The sequence below is a fragment of the Nomascus leucogenys genome, chromosome 5 (assembly GCF_006542625.1).
Source record: "Nomascus leucogenys isolate Asia chromosome 5, Asia_NLE_v1, whole genome shotgun sequence".
NCBI lineage: Eukaryota > Metazoa > Chordata > Mammalia > Primates > Hylobatidae > Nomascus > Nomascus leucogenys.
This window is the reverse complement of record NC_044385.1, coordinates 78678116-78702694: the sequence shown is the minus strand read 5'-3', so window position 1 is coordinate 78702694 and position 24579 is coordinate 78678116. Positions and strand designations below refer to the sequence as shown.

Below are 24579 nucleotides of genomic sequence, written 5' to 3'. Positions count from 1 at the left end.
CACAGATACACAATTCCAAAACCCTCAGACCAGATGAGTTTTTGAAGTCAGAATTTTGGTTTTTAGAAGATAATGCAATATAGATAGACTATTAATAGTTCCCCTTTATCCATGGTTTTGCTTTCCACAATTTCAGTGACCCACAGTCAACTGTTGTCCAAAAATAACTGTTCACATAAGTTTTATTGCAGTATATTGTATATTCTATTATTATCTTACTGTGCCTAATTTATAAACTTTATCATAAGTATACATGTATAAAAAAATGTAGTATATACAGCATTCAGTACTGGGGGTCTTGGAATGTATCTGCCACAGTTAAGGGGCAACTGCTGTATTCTGTTACAATTTCAGCAGGATCAGCGCTAGCATTCTATAATTAAACATTTATTTCTGCTGCAAAATGTGACTATTCATATTATAAATTCAGGTCACGTTTTATATCACTTGTCATACAGATACACACACACACAAAACCTTAGTATTTTGAGCCTTCTGGATTAAGATAACTGTGGAGTTACATGAATTCATTCAACTAAGACCATGAGGCATGAGGTGGATCCTATTATTTTCTTTACATAGACGCAAAAACTGAGGCACAGAGACATTAAGCACCTATCCATTGTCACACAGCTAGTAAGCAACGTAGCCAGGATGATCCCAAACAGGATGGCTTCAGAGTCCATGCATTTAACCACTATGCAATACTGTCTTTTCACGAACTTAACAAAAGCTTTAAATATATATTAATGGTATGCACAATTGTTTATTATTTAGAGCTTTGGTGGCTGCATTATAGAGTACAGTTTTTTAAAAAACCCCATATAGGTTTTAAGGACCATTTTCCTAACTCCTTCTAAAGAAGCTGAAAATTACCTTTAGGTAAATAGCAGTGTTTCTGAAACATCTTTTTGTATAACTGAATCCTTTAATCATAGGAAAAAATAAAGTCAATGATACAGGTAGAAGTCTCAATGTAAAAATAAAACTAAAAATCCGAATGTGAAGGCATACCAAATATTTAAGACTCCAGACAAACCAACATTCAAATGTTTTTATATATATATATATATATATATATATATATATACATACACACACAAAATGCTAACATAGGAAAAAGGAAATAACCTGAATCATTCAAATTTTATTGGAGAAATCAGTGACACACAAATCCTAACATGTCTGTAGGAATAAAACCTTGAAACAATCTCAGCATTTGTACAACGGAACTGGTATGAGAGCTCCCAAGTTAAAGGGAAAAAAATTTCATTGGCATCATGTACCAGTCTTCTTACACATGCAACAGTTGTTAAAAGTACACTGTTTCTCTGTAATGATCTAGATTTGAGAAAAACAGCACCCTCTCAAAAATCAGACTACTTCTTTGTATTACTTTCATTATGAGGCAAGAGATTTGGATTCCTAATAAGCTTTCCTACTTAAGAAAGTGAGGATCTCTAGGAATGTATCTTCCCAGCTCATATATAACAATTAGTTCTTGGCTGGGCACAGTGGCTCACGCCTATAATCCCAGCATTTTGGGAGGCCAAGGTGTGCGGATCATGAGGTCAGGAGTTCAAAACCACCCTGACCAACATGGTGAAACCTCGTCTCTACCAAAAATACAAAAATTAGCTAGGCATGGCGGCGCATGCCTGTAATCCCAGCTACTCAAGAGGCAGAAGAATTGCTTGAACCCGGGAGGTGGAGGTTGCAGTGAGCTGAGATTGTACCACTTCATTCCAGCCTGAGCGACAGAGTGAGACTCTGTCTCCAAAAAAAAAAAAAAAAAAAAAGAATTAGTTCTTTAACTTGAATATTCTCTGCTTCATTTCCAGTCAGCTGATTTGGTAATAAAAATCATTCATTCCACATCTAGCTTATTAACCTGACGAGAGGACTGCAGTTGTCAGAAGTATGGGTAATGGAGTCTGACAGGCCTGGGTTCAAATCCCAGCTATTGCAATTACTTACTAGTAGAGTGACTTGGGAAAAGAACTTTACTTTGGCCCCATCATCTTTCTGATTTGCAATAATGGGATGCTATCGAAGGGCGATTAAAAATGAGATAGTGCCACCCAGTCCATAAGAAATGCTAGTATACAGTAACTACCACTATTTGCAGTAATGAGTTAGCATTGTATATGATTTTAGCTGATTTGGAGGAGCAACTTTACTAAGGTAGGAAGTGAGGCTACGAGTTAAATTAATCTCAGAAACCAATCACAAGGATGGCTCCAAATAGTAACATTTGTAGGTAAATCAATATTTTCCCCACAAGTTCCCAAAATAAAATCTCTTGGTGTGTGTAAAATGATCTTATGATTTAAAAAATGCACAGATGGAGAAAGGGAAACCACATTAAAAGAGATGAACCCTTTTATTTAAAACTACATATGACCCTTCCCTGCACAGAAACCAGTATTTTGTCCTTTTAGCTTTTATCATCTAATTCCCCTAGACAGAAATAACTTAAATACATACTGTCATATGGTTACAGTAGCAGGTATGAGCAAAAGATGTACTTCTTTAGAGCTAGTTACAAAGGGTAAGTGGCTCTAGTAACTAACAAAAACACACACCACCTAGAAACCTTCTACCTTTTTTTGGAAATGTCAGTAGAGCTACAAGTTCAGAGAGATGCACACCTATCTGAACAGGAAAGATTCCAAGGAATTTAAGTGCATTAGGCTGATTAGATGGTAAATTAATATGCAGTTTTGCTCTGGGTCAGTGATATATCTCAGAGATCAATAATCTCATCTGATATGTAGGTAACTGGGGAAGGAATAGAGGAAGGTAAAGTGGGAAAGAAGAGCCGAAAAACATTTAAGTACTGAACTAAATTAAAATTTCTATCTAAATTATTCACAATAGCATTGTGAGGTATCTCCATTTTAAATATTTACTTGAACTTCATGACTGGGCGTGGTGGCTCACTCCTGTAATCCCAGCACTTTGGGGAGGCTGAGGCAGGCAGATAACTTGAGCCCAGAAGTTCAAGACCAGCCTGGGCACATGGTGAAACCCAGTTCTACAAAAAAAATACAAAACTTAGCCAGTCGTGGTGGTGCACGCCTGTGGTCCCAGCTACTTGGGAGGCTGAGATGGGAGAATCATTTGAGCCTGAAAGATTAAGGCTACAGTGAGCCAAGAATGAAAACGTGGGCCAGGCACAGTGACTCACACCTGTAATCCCAGCACTTTGGGAAGCCAAGGCAAGAGGATTACTTGAGCCTAGGAGTTGGAGGCTACAGTGAGCCATGATCGCACCACTGCACTCCAGCCTAGGTGATAGAAGAAGACCGTGTCTCTAAAAAATTTTTTTTAAAAGGAATAAAAATGTTTTTAAAAATTAGAGTTATTAATGCAAGCCATCCTCTTTCTCCAATCCATTTCACTCCCTATAGACAGAAAACAGATTGGCCAGTAAGTGCCAGTGCTAAAGGCTGAGCTTGTTAGTCGGCAATCAACTCTGAATGGGTATTAAGACATAAGACAGGAAATTACCAAAATTGACCTTGATGTTTCAAACTTGTGGTATAGATATCTAAAGAGATTACTAGATAGCAGAGTTCAAAAAGCAGATTATTCTATTCCAGATTCTTTGAAGACAGTGGGAGAATTCTCGATTCATCAAGGTGCAAATTATTATGGAAATCAGAAGAGATGAAATCTACAAGACCAAGAAAAACATGTATTCCAGGACTAACCTTAAAAAGGGAAAGGAAACACTTAAGAGGAAAAACATATACAGGGTAAAGAAACAAAAGGCTACTAATACTAACAGCACTAAGAGAACCAAAATTTGAGAAATGAAAATTGGAGTCTAGAAACAAAGAGGGAAAAATTAATAGCTACATTGAGATAGCAGATGATAAAGATAGAGTTAAGAGGCTCTTAATCAGAAAGAAGTTTTTTGTTTTAACTTTCTGGAGGCTTACAAGGTTCCATTATCTAGAATGATTAAACAAAGCAGTACTTTAGAGTGGGATTCTTGGGCAGCAATCTAGCCTACTTTTCAAAATTCCCTTGACCTATAAATCTAACATATTTGACAAGGTGCGTTTTATAATGCTTTCAGTCATGTGTTTTACAAACTCCCTTCAGACCAGCAAAATCCCAAACCCTGCAACACTTAGCAAATCTAGACAATAGGTAAGCATATTCTAGATAATATGTCCTTTAAAAACAACCAAAGATAGTACTAGATTTATTTTTTAACAGCTATTTATTTTTTTTGAGATGGAGTCACCCAGGCTGGAGTGTAGTGGCATGATCTTGGCTCACTGCACCCTCTGCCTCCCGGTTCAAGCAATTCTCCCTGCCTCAGCCTCCCAAGTAGCTGGGACTACAGGCGCATGCCACTATGCCCAGCTAATTTTTGCATTTTTAGTAGACACAGGGTTTCACCATGTTGGCCAGGCTGGTCTTGAACTCCTGACCTCAGGTGATCTGCCCGCCTCCGCCTCCCAAAATGCTGGGATTACAAGCACGAGCTACCGCACCTGGTCAAAAACAGCTATTTTAATAGTGTCATTTTTAAGAAAGAAAAAGTTAAGCGGTAAAAATATGCTTCTGTATTTAGAACCATGGATCTTTAATTATAACTCTAAGACTCTATGGATTATATACAAAGGAACTAAGAAAGGCCTAAACCTATTGAAGATTATGAAGGTAGTCAATGACCAAAGACTTGCTAGAGCTAAGCATTCTTTTCTCTGGTGTACTGCTGTACGTCCTCAACTATGCCTCTGCAGCAATAGCCTTCCTCTTCATCTTAGGATTAATGGTACGAGAAAATTTAACATACAGAATACAAGTCACTATCCTATTTCCCTAAGGAGAAAACTTTAGAAATCCATCCAACCAAAAACTTAATTTTGTCTTTTCCTTCAGTGTTCAAGAAGAAAAAAATGTATCTAGTAGCTCTAAGTGGACAGAAGGACACATGAAAACTCTAGAATGCTTAAACAAGCTATAACAACAGGTTTGGGCACTATCTGGTATCACCTTACTGAAACTTTCCTTAGTAACTCCCCTACACCCCACAACAAAGGACTAGAAGGAAGGAGCTGAAATCCTACTGTTTTGGAGGCTGAAATGATGACCCGTTTGCCTCCCACTTCCCGTGCTCTGAGGGTATAGAGTAGTGCTTTGCCATAAAAATGTTAGTGACACTTAACAGAGCTGAGACCAACATCTGGGGTATTACAGTTGAGAAAATCATGGTGAGAAAACAAAGTCGGATCTACAGGTCATCCATAGCCTATACTTTATAACAGCTTACACTGTAAACAATTTTAATAACAGAACATTTTCCTGTCTCTAAAGTGTATTTATACCGAGTTCAGCATTCAATCTTTCCACAGTTCCTTCATGAATGTTATTTTTTTTTCCCTGCTACATTTATAAGCTCCTTGAAGTTAATAATCATGTCTTTTACTTTTTGTATTCTCATGATATCTATATATTCTAGGCACAGAGTAAATACTAAACATACACACATTAATTTACTCTCACAGCAGTTACCATAAACCAATGAAACCAAAGTAATCATGGGGACGTGACAACAGAGATTTTCTAATAAAGAAAAAAAGTACCAAAAAAACCCATCAATGCTGTAATTTCAGGAATCCTGCTGTGATAAAAGAAGCAAGTGGAGTTGGGCTTTCCTAGAACCTTCTTTGCCCCACCTTCACAGATTATCCTTAGTATAAATTTGCAGTGTGTTAAAACTCAGGTATCTATGTTTTATACAGAAATTTGCAAGGTAAGGAACAAAATATCTCAGTGCAATTAAAATTACAAATTCTTCCCATTAAAAGAACTAAATGGGAATTCCCTGTGATAATTTCTCAAAGTTCTCATTAAAAACTTAAGAAAAAGGTAAATAAACCAAACATCTTCATAGAAAAATTGTATTTACAACTCCATTCAAAAGCATTTTTAAAAGCAAACACAATGTAACACTGAAGGTGAAAAATCTAAGTTCACCCAAAGCTGCCAGGTCTAATAAATTACTGACAGAATACTGCATCAAAAATAAGGCAATAACCGAAAATATACCATTAAAGATTTCTCCATCCCCACAACTAGATAGAATGAATCTACCTAGGAGCAAATGATATGCTTTATTCAGTTTCACCGTGTCTGAAATCTTTAAGGACAGAAGTGATAAAATGTTATCTTCATTCTTCATTAGACTTGAACACTTGAAGGAAAATAATTTCTAAAGCACAAAGAGGTAAAGAGGTATAATCTTTCAAAAAGCTATTCAGTGTTCAAAATTCAAGAATGCAATATCAATACACAATGGACATTAGGTGAATATACACAATACAGTGAGAGCAAATTAATTTATTTAGTACTTTTTCCATTCCATATCATCAGGAGGATTGATTTCAACTTTCCTTTTACCTACATCAGACCAGTTGGTACTCAAAACTGTACCACCCGACTCCATCTGCAATGAAAAATAAAAATAGATTAATTCCTGGACCATATAATCAAAATAGAATATTTTTCTAAAAATGTTCCAAGCATAAGGCCCCAAATATTGGCTACTATATACAGCTCAATATAAACTCTATGCAATATATATATATAATAGATTATACACAGATAAAATATACAGCTCAATATAAACACAAAACAATATTTTTATTTAATCTTAGGCATTCCAGAGGTTAACAAGTTCCATAAAATCTGAAAAGGAAATCCTAAAGTAGTCAGGGAGGTGCACTACATCCTTTGCTAATGAGCATAGACGTGTATGTGGAAAAACTACCTTCAAATGAAAATATTATTAGCTCCCAAAAAAATGATTATTGTAATCTCTTTTGCTGAAGACCATAAAGACCAGTCAAAATAATCTCTTCCTGTACCAGCTGAAGAGAACTTTAAGGGCCTCTACTTTGTGCTCTCTTTGGGCCAAACACATGCAAGTTTATCCAAAATTTTTTAAAAATCAAGGTACATAAATGCAGGTATAGAAAGTCAGTGTCTCACTGAAGAATTGACCATTTATTTACCATCTACTGAATATACCACCTACCAACAACCCAAGCATATTCATTAATGTATTTAAAAAAACCATCTGGACATATCTTTTTTTTTATTTTTTTTGTTGTTGTTGTTGAGACGGAGTTCACTCTTGTTGCCCAGGCTGGAGTTCAAGATCTCGGCTCACTGCAACCTCCGCCTCCCGGGTTCAAGCACTTCTCCTGCCTCAGCCTCCCGAGTAACTGGGATTACAGGCATGCACCACCATGCCTGGCTAATTTTGTATTTTTAGTAGAGACGGGGTTTCTCCATATTGGTCAGGCTGGTCTCAAGCTCCCGACCTCAGGTGATCCGCCCACCTTGGCCTTCCAAAGTGCTGGAATTACAGGCGTGAGCCACTGCACCCGGCCCCATTTGGACATTTCTTATTTTAACATGATAAAAATCAATGGATTTGAACCACATCAAAGAATAGTGCGAATTATTAAAATATAAACATTTAAAAATAACCAACTGTGTTAGTGGCCAATGTACACAGTTACATATCCTACACACTGGAACCTCAATGTAACCCCATGTCCGACACGCTCTACCGAGCTCCCTCACATGGGCTTTTTTGCATGGCAGTGATTTTTGTGTCCTTAGTCATCTTCCAAACATGAAATGTCACCACCTCTCTGTGGCTTCCTCTGACCTCTTCTCTATTCCTGTAAATTTGTCTTCTGTGTGAGCCTCATTACCATTTACATAACATGTGTCACAGTGCATTGTTGCAATTTAAGGTTCTGTCTTCTTAGATCTGCTTTCCACCCTTGACTTCAACTAATGTTGAGAGCTCATTAAGGCCAAGGAGTACATTTTACTAATACTCATATCCTAGTTCTAAGCACAGTGACCTGGCACATAGTGGGCTTTAAATAAAATGACTGAATTACATTTGACAAGTCTGTATAATAAACTACCCCAAGGCCGGGCGTAGTGGCTCACGCCTGTAATTCCAGCACCTTGGGAGGCTGAGGCGGGCAGATCACCTGAGGTCAGGAGTTAAAGACCAGTCTGGCCAACATGGTGAAACCCCGTCTCTACTAAAACTACAAAAATTAGCCAGGCATAGTGGCATACGCCTGTAGTCCCAGCTACTCTAGAGGCTGAGTCACGAGAATCACTGGAACCTGGGAGGCGGAGGTTGCAATGAGCTGAGATCACGCCACTGCATTCCAGCCTGAGTGACAGAGTGAAACTCTCTCTCAAATAAACAGACAAACACAAACTACCCCAAGAGGACCTTCAGTTGTGGATTTGGCTTACAATCTGACCATACTGGCTGATGACACTTATCGCCCCACCCCCACATCTCTCCTAATAGACTGCAGGGCAATTTAGCATTTCCCTCTGATTATTTTGTATATCTTGGTCTTTTGTCCCAATTAGATAAGGAGATTATAGAGAACAAAGTCTAGTTTCTTTCATATTCTCACAAGGACAGAAGCCCCTGGTATATTCCAGATCAATGTTGCTGCAAAGATGGCTTATTTTATGGGTATACATAATTTGGTTATAATTGTCAAAGTTTCTACATGAAAATGAGTGCAGATTCTATCTTCGATCTTTGATTTGATTTCACTTGACATCTTTGATCTGACATACTGCTAATTTTGTCTACCATACTTTTAAAAGTCAAAAGTGAGAATGACTTCTCCTGGGAAGATCAAGTAGATGTACTTTTCCTATTCTTCCCAGTAGTAAATCTAAACACCCTAGATGCTACATATGAAACAGAGGTAGTAAAAAGACTCTAAAAGGGGCCAGGTGCAGTGGCTCACACCTATAATCCCAGTACTTTGGGAGGACAAGGCAGGAGGATTGCTTCAGTCCAAGAGTTCAAGAACAGCCTGGGCAACACAGGAGACCTTATCTCTATAAAAAAAGGAGGAGGAGGAAGGAGGAGGAGAAGGAGGAGGAGAGGAAGAGGGAGGGGGAGAGGGAGAAGGGAGAAGGGAGAAGGGAGAAGGAGAAGGGAGAAGGGAGAAGGGAGGAGGGAGAGGGAGGAGGGAGAAGGGAGAAGGGAGAAGGGGAGGAGGAAGGAGAAGGGAGAAGGGAGAAGGGAGAGGGAGAAGGGAGAAGGGAGAAGGGAGAAGGGAGAAGGGAGAAGGGAGAGGGAGAAGGGAGAAGGGAGAAGGGAGAAGGGAGAGGGAGAAGGGAGAAGGAGGGAGAGGGAGAGGGAGAAGGCAGAAGGAGGGAGAAGGGAGAAGGAGGGAGGAGAAGGGAGAAGGAGGGAGAAGGAGAAGGGAGAAGGAGGGAGAAGGGAGAAGGAGGGAGAAGGGAGAAGGAGGGAGAAGGAGAAGGGAGAAGGAGGGAGAAGGAGAAGGGAGAAGGAGGGAGAAGGAGAAGGGAGAAGAAGGGAGAAAGAGGGAGAAGGGAGAAGGAGGGAGAAGGGAGAAGGGAGAAGGGAGAAGGAGGGAGAAGGAGGGAGAAGGAGAAGGAGAAGGGAGAAGGAGAAGGGAGAAGGAGAAGGGAGAAGGAGAAGGAGAAGGAGAAGGGAGAAGGAGAAGGGAGAAGGGAGAAGGAGGGAGGGAGAAGGAGAAGGGAGAAGGAGGGAGAAGGGAGAAGGGGGGAGAAGGGAGAAGGAGAAAGGAGAAGGGAGAAGGAGAAGAAGGAGAGGGAGAGGGAGAAGGAGGGAGAAGGAGGGAGAAGGGAGAAGGAGGGAGAAGGGAGAAGGGAGGAGGAAGGAGAAGGGAGAAGGGAGAAGGAGAGGGAGAAGGAGAGGGAGAAGGAGAGGGAGAGGGAGAAGGAGAGGGAGAAGGAGAGGGAGAAGGAGAGGGAGAAGGAGAAGGAGGGAGAAGGGAGAAGGAGGGAGAAGGGAAAAGGAGGGAGAAGGGAGAGGGAGAAGGGAGGAGGAGGGAAAGGGAGAAGGGAGGAGGAGGGAGAGGGAGAAGGGAGGAGGAGGGAGAAGGGAGAAGGGAGGAGGAGGGAGAAGGGAGAAGGGAGGAGGAGGGAGAAGGGAGAAGGGAGGAGGAGGGAGAAGGGAGGAGAAGGGAGAAGGGAGGAGAAGGGAGGAGAAGGGAGAAGGAAGGAGAAGGGAAGGGAAGGGAGAATCCTCCCTAACTCATTTTATGAGGCCAGCATCATCCTGATACCAAAGCCAGGCAGAGACACAACCAAAAAAGAGAATTTTAGACCAATATCCTTGATGAACATTGATGCAAAAATCCTGAATAAAATACTGGCAAACCGAACCCAGCAGCACATCAAAAAGCTTATCCACCATGATCAAGTGGGCCTCATCCCTGGGATGCATGGCTGGTTCAACATACGCAAATCAATAAATGTAATCCAGCATATAAACAGAACCAAAGACAAAAACCACATGATTATCTCAATAGATGCAGAAAAGGCCTTTGACAAAATTCAACAACCCTTCATGCTAAAAACTCTCAATAAATTAGATATTGACGGGACGTATTTAAAAATAATAAGAGCTATCTATGACAAACCCACAGCCAATATCATACTGAATGGGCAAAAACTGGAAGCATTCTCTTTGAAAACTGGCACAAAACAGGGATGCCCTCTCTCACCGCTCCTATTCAACATAGTGTTGGAAGTTCTGGCCAGGGCAATCAAGCAGGAGAAGGAAATAAAGGGTATTCAATTAGGAAAAGAGGAAGTCAGATTGTCCCTGTTTGCAGATGACATGATTGTATATCTAGAAAACCCCATTGTCTCAGCCCAAAATCTCCTTGAGCTGATAAGCAACTTCAGCAAAGTCTCAGGATACAAAATCAATGTACAAAAATCAAAAGCATTCTTACACACCAGTAACAAACAGAGAGCCAAATCATGAGTGAAATCCCATTCCCAATTGCTTCAAAGAGAATAAAATACCTAGGAATCCAACTTACAAGGGATGTGAAGGACCTCTTCAAGGAGAACTACAAACCACTGCTCAATGAAATAAAAGAGGATACAAACAAATGGAAGAACATTCCATGCTCATGGGTTGGAAGAATCAATATCGTGAAAATGGCCATACTGCCCAAGGTAATTTATAGATTCAATGCCATCCCCATCAAGCTACCAATGACTTTCTTCACAGAATTGGAAAAAACTACTTTGAAGTTCATATGGAACCAAAAAAGAGCCCACATCGCCAAGTCAATCCTAAGCCAAAAGAACAAAGCTGGAGGCATCACACTACCTGACTTCACACTATACTACAAGACTACAGTAACCAAAAGAGTATGGTACTGGTACCAAAACAGAGATACAGATCAACGGAACAGAACAGAGCCCTCAGAAATAGTGCCGCATATCTACAACTATCTGATCTTTGACAAACCTGACAAAAACAATCAATGGGGAAAGGATTCCCTATTTAATAAATGGTGCTGGGAAAACTGGCTAGCCATATGTAGAAAGCTGAAACTGGATCCCTTTCTTACACCTTATACGAAAATTAATTCAAGATGGATTAAAGACTTAAATGTTAGACCTAAAACCATAAAAAGCCTAGAAGAAAACCTAGGCATTACCATTCAGGACATAGCCATGGGCAAGGACTTCATGTCTGAAACACCAAAAGCAATGGCAACAAAAGCCAAAATTGACAAATGGGATCTAATTAAACTAAAGAGCTTCTGCACAGCAAAAGAAACTACCATCAGAGTGAACAGGCAACCTACAAAATGGGAGAAAATTTTCGCAACCTACTTATCTGACAAAGGGCTAATATCCAGAATCTACAATGAACTCAAACAAATTTACAAGAAAAAAACAACCCCATCAAAAGGTGGGCGAAGGACATGAACAGACACTTCTCAAAAGAAGACATTTATGCAGCCAAAAAACACATGAAAAAATGCTCATCATCACTGGCCATCAGAGAAATGCAAATCAAAACCACAATGAGATACCATTCACACCAGTTAGAATGGCCATCATTAAAAAGTCAGGAAACAACAGGTGCTGGAGAGGATGTGGAGAAATAGGAACACTTTTACACTGTTGGTGGGACTGTAAACTAGTTCAACCATTGTGGAAGTCAGTGTGGCGATTCCTCAGGGATCTAGAACTAGAAATACCATTTGACCCAGCCATCCCATTACTGGGTATATACCCAAAGGACTATAAACCATGCTGCCATAAAGACACATGCACACGTATGTTTATTGCGGCACTATTCACAATAGCAAAGACTTGGAACCAAGCCAAATGTCCAACAATGATAGACTGCATTAAGAAAATGTGGCACATATACACCATGGAATACTATGCAGCCATAAAAGATGATGAGTTCATGTCCTTTGTAGGGACATGGATGAAACTGGAAACCATCATTCTCAGTAAACTATCACAAGGACAAAAAACCAAACACCGCATGTTCTCACTCATAGGTGGGAACTGAACAATGAGAACACATGGACACAGGAAGGGGAACATCACAATCCAGGGACTGCTGTGGGGTGGTGGAAGGGGGGAGGGATAGCATTAGGAGATACACCTAATGCTAAATGACAAGTTAATGAGTGCAGCACACCAACATGGCACATGGATACATATGTAACAAACCTGTACATTGTGCACATGTACCCTAAAACTTAAAGTACAATAAAAAAAAATTTTTCAGAAAAATAGGAATACAACAGAACTTTCATAACTTGACAAAGATCATCTACCAAAAACTTAACAGTTAACATTATACTTAATGATGAAACAATAGATACTTTTCCCTTAAAATGGGAAACAATGCAAGGACGTCCACTCTCACTACTCTTATTCAACACAGTGCTGAAGTTGCAGCCAGTGAAATACAACAAGAAAAGGAGATAAAAGGCATACAGATAGAAAAGGGAGAAATAAAACTCTCCGTATCTGCAGATAAATAAAACTTCCATATTTGAAGATGATTGTCCACATTAAAAAAATGACAATCTATCCAAAAATACTCCTAGAACTGAGTCCAGCAATGTCACAGAATACAAGACAAACATAAAATTAACTGTATGTCTAGATTCTAGTAATGAACACCAAAATTATATATAATCACTTTATTCTAAAATTTACATAGAAAGACAAATGAGTTCGAATATCTAAAAACAATTGTGAAAATAAAGGATAAAGTAGGAGGAATGAGTCTGCCCAATTTCAGACTTAAACAGCTACAGCTCAAGAGAGTGGGACTGACAGAGGAACATACATATAGATCACATACAGCTCAATCTAACACAATGGGGAACTTAAGACTCACACAAATATGCTCAACTGATTTTTGAGAAAGGTGCAAAAGCAATTCAATGAGAAAAGATAGGTGCTAGAACACTGGAACATACTATTCACCCCACAAAAAGGAATCTCAAGTTAAATCTCACACTTGACATAAATATTCAAAATGCATCACAGACTTAAATGTAATATGTAGGCCAGGTGCTGTGGCTCATGCCTGTAACTCTAGCACTTCAGGAAGCCAAGCCCAAAGGACTGCTTGAGGTCAGAAGTTCGAGACCACCCTAAGCAATATGGAGACACCCCATCTCTACAAAAAATTTTAAAAATTAGCCAGGCATGGCAGCGTGGATGTGTAGTTCCATCTACTTGGGAGGCTGAGGCGTGAGGATCACCTGAGCCCAGGACTTTGAGGTTACAGTGAACTGTGACTGTGCCACTGTACTTCAGCCTGGGTGAGAGAATGAGACCCTGTCTCTAAATAAAAAACAAATGTAATACGTAAAACAATATTACTTTTATTAATTTTTTTAATGGGAGAAAGTCTTTGAGATCTAGGACTAGGCAAAGAGTTAATAAGACTTGAAACTAAAAGCATGATCCATAAAAAGTGGTAAATTAGACTTAATCAAAATGAAATATTTTGGCTCATGAAAGTCCTTGTTAAGAAAATGAAAACTACGAACTGGGAGAAAATATGTGCAAACTACATATCTGACAAAGATTGCCAGATTTGTCATCATCAGGGATCACGGAAGGGTGGAGGTGGGGTTAGTGAGTATGGCCATAAGATAGCAACATAAGGGAATCCTTGGAATCCATGAAAATGTTCTATCTCTCGCTTTTTTTTTTTTTTTTTTTTTTTTTTTTTTAAAGAGATAGGGTCTCACTTTGCTGCCCAGGCTGAGTGTAGTGTCATGATCATAGCTCACTGCAACCTTGAACTCCTGGGCTCAAACAATATTCCTGCCTCAGATGCCTGAGCTGACAGGGGCACAACACCATGTCAAGCTAGCTTTTAAATTTCTTGTAGAGATCAGAACTTACCATGTTGCCCAGGCTGGTCTAGCCTCAAGGGATCCTGTGGCCTCAGACTCCCAAAGCACTGGGATTAAAGGTTCTTTATCTTAACTGTCAATATCATGGCTGTGACGTTGTAGCATAGTTTTCGCAAAATGTTTCCATCAGTGGAAACTTTGTAAAAGGCACAAAGAATCTCATTTCTTAGGATTGCATGTCAATCTACAATTATCTCAAAACTAAAAGTTTAATTAAAATTTTTTTTTTTTTTTTTTTTTTGAGACAGGGTCTCTGTTGCCCAGGCTGTAGTTCAGTGGCACAAAAAACCAGCTCACTGCAACCTTGACCACCCAGGCTCAAGAGATCCTCCCATCTCACCTTCCCAAGTAGCTGGGACCACAGACACATGCCACCAGGCCTAGCTAATTTCTTTTTTTTTTTTTGTAGAGATAGGGTCTCTCTATGTTGCCCAGGCTGGTCTCAAGATCTTTAGCTCGAGTGATCCTCCCACCTCAGCCTCCCAAAAGTGATGAAAAAAATTTTTTTAATCAATAGTGAGGCTGGTTGAGGTGACTCACGCCTGTAATCCCAGCACTTTGGGAGGCTGAGGCGGCTAGATTGCTTGAAGCCAGGAGTTCGAGACCAGCCTGGGCAACGTGGTGCAACCCCAACTCTACAAGAAATAAAGTAGCCAGGCGTGGTGGTGTATGTCTATAGTCCCAGCTACTGCAGAGGCTGAGGTAGGAGAATCACTTGAGCCGGGCAGACAGAGGCTGCAGTGAGCCGAGATCACGCCATTGCACTCAGGCCTGGGCAACAGAGTGAGACCTTGTCTCTAAATAAATAAACTGTGAAAAGCACAATCATGACCAATTACCACATATTTCTTAAGTGTGAAACACCTGAGCCTCAACCACATTAAATATTAAATTAAAATACTAATTTTAACTTTCTACTGTAAATATGAATGTCTTAAAAGAGTCATATTTCCAGAGCTACTGGTATTAATAAAACTCGCATGATTACAACTGTAAGCTAAATATACAATGACGAATTATTACTAAAATTTTGAGGTCTAATTTAGGTATTTATGCTGCCCTGACAAAAAGCCTGAATTTTCTTAATCAAAAGAGTTGTTAAAACAATGAATAATGTGCATCTTCTACTTGCAAACACTATTCTGGAAAGTTTCACATCTATATTCTTCATCTCTAACATTGAGACTACATATGAGTCTAGAAGGGAAACAACAGAAGTTCACTCAGCTACTGTGATAAATCCAAGTAAGATGACTCTGTATCAATCTAACTCATTGATAAAAAATACCTACTTAGGATAAATTACTTGTTTCTCATCTCTTCCGTAAGTTTTCAACTTCCTCAAAAATTACTCTTAGAGCAAAAAGAAACGTTCAGACAGACCTTATTCAAAAAGTTCTCCCAGCTATAGTACACGCAATTTGGTCTCAAATTACCAATTTTCTCGTTTAAAATATGTAAAATTTGCTCCCATATATATTTCTTTAAAAGTTTATATTCTTACAAAGGATTTGTTCATGGCACGTTTCACTTCATCAGAACCATCTGAATAGATCTGCTGAAATAATCTGTTTAAAGCTGCATCTCCCTCCAACTTTTCATTCTTTTCTTCTTCTTTGATCTCACCAACCAATTTATCCCAATTTCTTGTATAAGGAGATGATGATGGATATAGGTTCTTTACATCTATGAAGTAAAAAAGGCAGAAGTAATTAATCAACATGTTTCAATTATGTTGAGAATATGTAAACTTTGTGACCACATATATGGAACATCTTAGCAAACAGTTTAGGTTACTGAATTTCAGGTATGCACTAAGTGTCTTTCTGGTATATACGTCAATAACAAAATTCACATTTCTAAAAACTGAGTCAGTTACCATAATGTAAAATCTGGGGATTTATTTGAGCAAAATAACTCAATAAAGTGTAAACTTTTGATACGTTATACAAAATTAGATTAAAAGCAGATTCTTCATGTTGATAACAGAAACTAGATGAAAAGTATACAGAACTTTTATGTTTTCAGAAAAGTTGCAGAGACAGTACAAACAATTCTAAAAATAAAATTTTTTAAAGGATGCCTAAGAAATCTTTTGTAACTAAGATTTTAATAAATGTTAAAAATATGAATTTTCTAAAGTACTTAGTATCTTTCAGAATATAAATAGCCTGAAAATATAAATAATCATCCATGCCACTCCATACTCTTCCCACATTAAAAGAATAAGATTATTTTAATAGGCAATAAGTAATTCCTAAATGTTTAACGTACTACATTTGATGATCTAAAGTTCAATGCCCACATCCCATACACCTAGCAAATAATATTTGTAGGGCATACTGGAGTAAACAGAGGCTGCTTGCAGCCAGAGAGGCTACTGGCCCAGGGGCTCGGGGTACTGCCAAGATTGCTCCAAAGTCCAAAGGCATCAAGATCTTGGCACACAAATAATTAGAAAATAACTAGACAACCTAGTAGCTATAGGAGCAGCTCTGTTCACTATCCAATGAAAATATAATGACCACCTCAAATGTGAGTCACATATATAATTTAAAAATTCCTAGTAACTACATTAACAAAAAGAATCAGGTGAAATGCAGTTTGATAATACATTTTATTTAACCTAATATATCAAATATAGTATCATATTGACATGAAACCAACAGTGGCCGAGCATGGGGGCTCACGCCTATAATCCCAGCACTTTGGGAGGCCAAGTAGGAGGACTGCTTGAGGCCAGAAGTGTGAGACCAACCTGGGCAACATAGTGAGAGCCCATCTCTATGAAAAAAATAATAATTAGCTGAGCGTGGTGGCACATGCCTGCAGTACCAGCTACTCGGAAGGTTGGGGTGGGAGGACTGCTTGAGTCCAGGAGGTCGAGGCTACACTGAGCCATGACAGTGCCACTGCATTCCAGCCTGGGCGACAGAGCAAGACTCTCTCCCTCTTAAAAAAAAAAAAAGAAAAAAAAAAAAACCAACAAAAAAAAAAAAAAGATATTTTATATTCTTTTTTTCATACTAAGTCTTCAAACTGTAGCATATATTTCACATAGCACATCTCAATGCAGACTAGTCATATTTCAAGTGCTCAACAGGTAACATGTGGCTAGCAGCTACTGTGTTGGACAAAATAGCTATAGTTTTCAAAAAACCCAATTCAAAATTTCCCCATCAGTATCTATTAGGACACATTAGTACTAATCTAAATGCTCCTCCCAATACTGCTCTCTACATCCCTTTTGTCAAAATAGCTGAGAAACTATTTAACAGCCACTGTTTTTCTACGCTTTCTCTTCACTTGTAAACCGACTTTCTTCCTGCCCATTCCTCCTCAAAATAAAACAAAACAACACACACAACACCAACACATAGTTTTTTTTCAGGGCCAAATATATTGTTTTGAAAATCCTATCCACCTTCCTTCTACTAGATATCCTTCTATCTTTGTACATTTTCACTAGCAGCCAGATAAAACAAAAAATGCAGGCCATGGTAAGTTAAGAGCCTGGGAAACATGGATTTAATTAATCCTAATGCTGACTCCCAGGAAGGATGAGAACAGAGGTTTTAATCTCTATTTTATAGATAAGCAAGCTGGCTCAGATAGGTTAAGTGACTTGCCCTTATCTACAGTCTCCAGCTTGCAATACACAGGAATCTGACAAGTATATTAATTTCTTACAAAAACAGGACAGGAAGAATATCATCTTGAATATCTAAGGTGTTGAGTTTAGAAAAAACATGGTAACTGTAACACTAAAAAGCCTTGATCTTTAATCTCAGAAAAACTTTTAACACCTGGAGATGGTAGATGAACTACTGAGAGATGAGTAATCTAACCTCCCTGCTCATTCACTATAGTATCAAATAACTACATAGATATGTCGGCAAAGACTGTTTCCATTGTTAGAAAATGCAACAACAAGCAGTATGCAACAAGTAGACAACGGGTTAACAGAATAACTGGATCCAACTGAGAAGACCTAGATTTTAGTACTAGACAATGAGAACTGATGGATAATCTTGAGCTTAACTTTTCTGAGCCTGCAAAATGGGAGGAATGCTAAGGGGCTGGCTGCCTGTTATGCAGGGCTGTTAGAATTAAGTAAGATACTACATTTAAAATGATTATATATTTTTTAAAGCTTTCAGCTACATATAAACCTCAGCCTCAAAATCTCTTGGAGTCAGTCCTAAAAGAAACACATACATCTTTCAAATAAAGTGTGAAGCAGATGCTTAAATACCAACTAGATATACTTCAGTCCTTAAAAAGTATCTGTTGGTGTTAATACCCTGATTTTGAAAATTATACCACAGACTACTTAAGAGGTAATCATTGGACTAGTTAAGACACGATCACTGGGGGAAACTGGGTGAAAGCTACATGAGAATCTCTTATTTTTGAAATTTCTAAACATCCAAAATTATTTTTTAAGAAATAACTACACACACACACACACACACACACACACATACACACACACACACAAATGATCTGTTGAATAACTCAGTGTTTTCTAAAAGGTGCCACAAGGAAATGTGTTTTCTGTTACAGAAGAAAGCAGTCAAAATCAGAAAAAGTAGCTGAGACACATGTTAGCTTGTTTCAGTCATTAAATCAGACCATTACTTTCAATAAAAAGAAATTTCCCTCCACTCATTAATGAGGCTATTGCTATAAAATATAATCTTAGGTTGTAGTTCTGAGTGTGCTGTGAATTAGTCCACTAGAAAAATTCTTACCTAGTAATTGCATATACTTAAAATTGACCTCAACACCAAGTTCTGTTTCTTATAGGGTTATATATACAATGAAGCCTGGTTTTCTACTCTTCTCCTAGACTTTCCTTTGGCATTTATTATCTATTTGTGTCCATCTCTAAATTAGCAATAAGAAATGGGGTAGATACCTTACCCTGTAAAGCCCTGAAAATTCCAGGCAATTAGATGACAATATCAGTAGAAGGATTAGAAACGAATTAAGAGAGGGAGAGGGAAGAAGGGGAAATATAATCAGCCGAGTAAACCAACTTACAACCCAAAAAGAAACAACAGGAAGGGCCAACACACAAAAATAAACACCCTCCAACTGATGTCATAAACTTTACATGGTAAACAATAAATCCCAACTCCCTCTGGGATTTTGCTGCCATTCATTTGTATTCTTAGAATTTGAGAAGTTAGAACTTCCACAGAAAGGCTACTTTATATTCATTACGGAGCAACCTTATTATACTCAATGTATCTTATCTTGGGAACATAAATAATGAAAGTAGAAAGAATGTTCATTACTAATTTCAATTACACAACACAATATGAATATAAAGCTCATCAAGGCCAGAAAACAAACCTGCTACGAATTGTTTTGGTGTAGGCACATCTCCTTGCCCCTCTAGCTTTTCCCATCTCACAGCCTCTGGCTTTTTCAGTTTAATTTCAATCTGGAGGAAACACCAAATAAAATACATTACTCGATGTAAAATACACAAAACAGTAAAAAATGCAGTTTTCTTAAGTCATCAAAGTTTTGTAAGAATAGTATCTTTGACAGTTTCCTTAAATTATATAAGGTTAAATTTGAAAAACTATGAAACAATTTTGTTTCTACACTCAAAATTCACCCTTGAAAAAAAAACAACGTACACACTATATATAAGCTACAATCAAGAGAAGACTTGAAATACATATGCTTTTTTTTCATCCAAAGCAATGTTCTGAACTAGGGATGATTCTGCCACCCAGGGGACATTTAGCTATGTCTGGAGACATTGTGGGTTGTCATACTGCAGTGAGGGAAGGGGTGGTAATGACATCTAGTGAGTAGAGACCACGGTTGCCACTAAACATCCTACAATGTACTGGGCAATTCCCCAAAATGTCAATAATGCCACTATACAGAAATCTGATTCTAAAAGAATTACTGCATTTACATGTGCATTAACCTGTTTTACAGTGGAGAAACTTATTTCACTGTATAAACACAATACAACTAACGTTAACATTCAGGCAATCATTCACTCAACAAATAATTACTAAGCACCTGCTATGAGATAGTACAGTCTTCAAGGCTGTGGGAGATTTTTGTTTTATTTTTAGAGACAGGGTCTTGCTCTGTCTCCCAGGCTGGAGTGCAGTAGAACAATCATAGCTCACTCTAGCCTTGAACTCCTGGGCTCAAGGGATCCTCCAGCTTCAGCTTCGCAAGTAGCTGGGACTACAGACAAGTGCCACCACTCCTGCCTAATGTTTTTAAAATTTTTTGTAGAGACAGAGTCTCACTAGGTTGCCCAGGCTGGTCTCAGACTCCTGGCCTCAAGCCATTCTCCCACCTCAGCCTACCAAAGTGCTAGGATTACAGGCATGGGCCACCACACCCGGCTGGATTTTTAAAATATTAAAGACACATCCTCGACCATTTAGAAGTATGTGAGATACTTAAAGTTACTAAAGTTCTAAATAAGTAAATGTTCTAAAAGCTCAGGAGAGAGCACACCTGACCTTGAAGAGGAAAGGCTTTATACACCTTGAAGGGCTCTGAAGGGTAGAAGCATTTGCAAGAGTGAAGGGGTAGGTCTCCAGAGCACAGGGAATGGCCTAACTGGAGCATGGGTATGAAAGGACACTGCATCGGGGAGTACAGAGAAGACTAAGTTCACTTATTAAAAAGTTAATAGTATCCTAATAGCATCTTTTACTATCTAATTAAGGCTAGGCCCGAGTCTACCCTTACCCCTAACACACACAATCACATAGCATTTTATCTACCTTTTGTTTTCTTTATTCAAATAATGCTCTCACCTCTATTTTAACAGGCTAATATCAGCATTTTTAGTGCAAATATTAAACACTATAATAAACATTATATAAAAGTTTAAATGAGCAATTGAATTAGAATTTTACATTCTCATGTTTTTTTCCTATGAAAAGGATCACTACTTCTGTAAACGGGATTAAAAAATCTAAAGGCAGACTTAAAAAAAGAAGCCTATTCACCCTTTGGTTCTTTTATCTTTTATCAGATGACTCATTAAACTAGCAATTCCAGGTAATCTTTATACCAAATGCATTTAGCAAAAGGACCTTCAAAATTTGCACCTTAAAATACCTTAACAAGCACTAACATAGGGAAAACTGCCAATATTTTTAATCAGAGATAAAAGGATGGTGTATGTATGTGGGGTATCTGGTCTCAAGTGTTTATTTTTATTTTCTTTAGGAGCAAAGAAATGTAATGAACAACTGTTTTCATAATAAGAGAAAAATATGAAACAAATGTCACTGGGATAAGGGCAAAGAGTAGTAATCCCAGCACCTTAGGAGGCCGAGGCAGGCAGGTCACCCGAGGTCAGGAGTTCAAGCCCAGCCTGGCCAACACGGCAAAACCCTGTCTCTACTAAAAATACAAAAAATAGCCAGGCATAGTGGCATGTGACTGTAGTCCCAGCTACTCGGGAGACTGAGACAGAATTGCTTGAATCTGGGAGGCGGAGGCTGCAGTGAGCCAAGATCGTGCCGCTGCACTTCAGCCTGGGCAAAAGAGCAAGACTCTGTCAAAAAAAAAAAAAAAAAAAGTATAGTATCTTTGGTGTAATTTACATGTTTAAACTCTACATACATAAAAACATATTTCATAAGAATCTAGAATTCCCTAAAGTGAACTACAATTAATTTTTTATAAAGTAATATACCACCAATATTTTCTGTACTCTGGTTACTTTAAGTTGTCACTGCTACAATATTTATCAAAAGGGACATAAATCAAATAGATGGCAATGACACAGCAATAGTTACTGAAAAGAACCGTTAATATTATCTGAAAAATTAAAATTGCATCTTCTTTAATTTTCAACTCACCTAAAAAATGAGGGCCTGGAAAGTACTGTGTACATCACCACATTAAACTTGGCCACAGGCCACCCTATATATATCACACTTCATGTTCCTGTAACTATGAACATACTGTCTATAAAAAGTTCCTTGTTTCACCTGAAGAGCAGCAGAGAGTAGCATTCGCATCTACTGAAAGCCACTATAACCTGAGTAACTGTGCAGTATGAACAAAGAGGACTTTATAAAGCAAAAGGCAAAGCTCTTAGTAACAACCTGCTTCAGCTGAGACAAGCTGACCTCAACTTGAAATTATACTTAATCCATTCATTAAAATAGCTGCATGTTATAACCACTTAAAGTAGCTTTTTAAAAAAGGTAAAAGGGGCCAGGTGTGTTGGCTCACACCTGTAATCCTGGCACTCTGGGAAGCTGAAGTGGGAGGATCACGTGAGCCCAAGGGGTTGAGGCCACAGTGGGCCATGATCACTCCACTGCACTCCAGCATGGGCAACAGAGTGAGACCCTATCTCCCCACACACACACACAAAAAAAAAAAGTAAAAGAAGGAAGGGACTAATGTCCTATGAAATCCTTTTTACATTTAATTCACTTTCAATGTTTGTACATGCTTTTAAAAATGAAGTTTAAAGTCTTGCAGATAGTTCTAGAATTAGCACCAGTCCAATTTCAGAGGTTTTTACTGCAACCATTAACATACCATTCTATTTTCATTTAAGTCGAAAAGACTTTAAAAGTAACTTAAAACTTTGGTAGTTTGCTTGAATGTTGCTCTCATAGTACAGGGAAGGCTCTCAAGGTGCTAATATCCCAAAAGAGTATTCACAGATTACACTAAGAATCCCTACTGTGCTGGATCATTAGCTCTCAACAGCATACGTATTACCATCCATTTCCGAAGTCTCCTCTGCATAGCAGAGAGTTTAATTCTTTCCAATGAAAGAAATTCCAGATTCAAAGAGATATCATTATGCTTAAGCAATCATGATATCCAGACACCACCATCTTAAGTGGTAAGTAAGATCCCACCTACCACTACAGACTGACATGAAGGGATCTTTCCCAGAGACTAAAGAGCTGGGGCAATTTATTGGCAAACTTTTGAGAACCATACACTTTGAGACTGTACTCATTAATTGTTCCCCTAATCTTCAGAATACAGCCTTCCCAACATACTCTTACTGAGCTCTTTGCACATTTAATTGCTACATCAAATTCCTTTGTCTCAAAATAGCTCAGTCTTCGAGCCCAGACTAATACATCTACCTTGATTTTACACTAAAATATTTCTATAATCATTTTTTAAATGCAAAAAAATGGCAATGAATGGAGAAGATTGAAGGTCTTCTCCAAACTTCTAACAGCTCATTTCAAATATTTGCTGAGTACCTACTCTGTGCCAGAAACAGTGCTGGTACATAAGGACACAGCCTCTGTTCTTCTTAAAGTAATTAATCAGGAGAGACATTCCCATAAACAAAAAGATTCCAGTATGTGTCAGGTGTAGTGACTGACCTATGTATTGGGAAATATCAGGTTATCTGAAAGGAAACATGCTAGAGTGGTGAGTCTGAGTGATTACTTCCTAAACTCCTTGATCTTTTCCAGATTTTCTATGATATGCATTTGCTGAGTTTACAGCCTGAATAAAAATCGAAATAACTAAAATAAAACAGTAAGAAAGGTACTAGTAACATTTATTGAGCTCTTATTACATATCCTGCATGCTACATGCTTCATATATATCATCTTACTTAATGGAATCACCCTATAAAAAAAAGGTTATCCATATTTTAGAGATGAGGGAGCCAAGATATGAAATAATTTGCTGCAAGTGCCTTTTTCAGCTAGAATTTTTACTTATTTCCTGAGAAATAACCACGGGTTGAGAATAAGACAAAAACAATCAGTTGTATAGTTAGAAGAGTCACAAATAGGTGCCACTGGTTAGATATATGACCATAAGCATGCAACTCAATCTCAGCGAGCCTCAGTTTCTCCTATAAAATGAGAACAGTAGGCCTTGACTCATTTAGGGTTCTCAAGAAGATTAAATGACATTATGTATGAAAAGAATAAAGAACCGTGTCTGGCAAATAACTAACAACAGAATGCTATTATCAATATCCTTGTCAGTATAATCGGCTAAAAAACCTGGGCAAATTATTGAACATCTCTGGGTTAAGTTTCTCTACCTGTAAACTGTGGATAAAAATACCTACACCATGCAGTAACTATGAGAATTACATGAGATAAGTCATAGTACAGTGCCTGGAATGTGATAAAAACAGTCAAAACACCTATTCTAATTCTCCACAGGTCAAACAAAATGGGACTGGCTAAATAAGCTACAGTACATGCATATGCCTAAATACTTTGCTGTTGAGTATGTAAGGATGTGATAAAAATATCAACAAAATGTAGCTGTTCAA

The 24579-nt window shown here is 38.4% G+C and overlaps 1 protein-coding gene across 3 annotated transcripts in view; it reads right to left on the bottom strand.

Moving 5' to 3' along the window:
- Positions 1-6118: 6118 nt before the first annotated feature.
- LOC100598627 (protein SGT1 homolog) overlaps positions 6119-24579 on the bottom strand; it is a 56425-nt gene continuing 37964 nt past the window's right edge. For all 3 annotated transcript variants that reach the window (XM_030813459.1, XM_012506837.2, XM_030813461.1), the window contains 3 exons: positions 19650-19740; positions 15793-15974; positions 6119-6469 (listed from right to left, as the gene is read on the bottom strand). In XM_030813459.1, the coding sequence (XP_030669319.1) occupies positions 6368-6469; positions 15793-15974; positions 19650-19740 (375 nt within the window). In that variant the 3' untranslated portion in view covers positions 6119-6367. The remainder of the gene's footprint in view (positions 6470-15792; positions 15975-19649; positions 19741-24579) is intronic.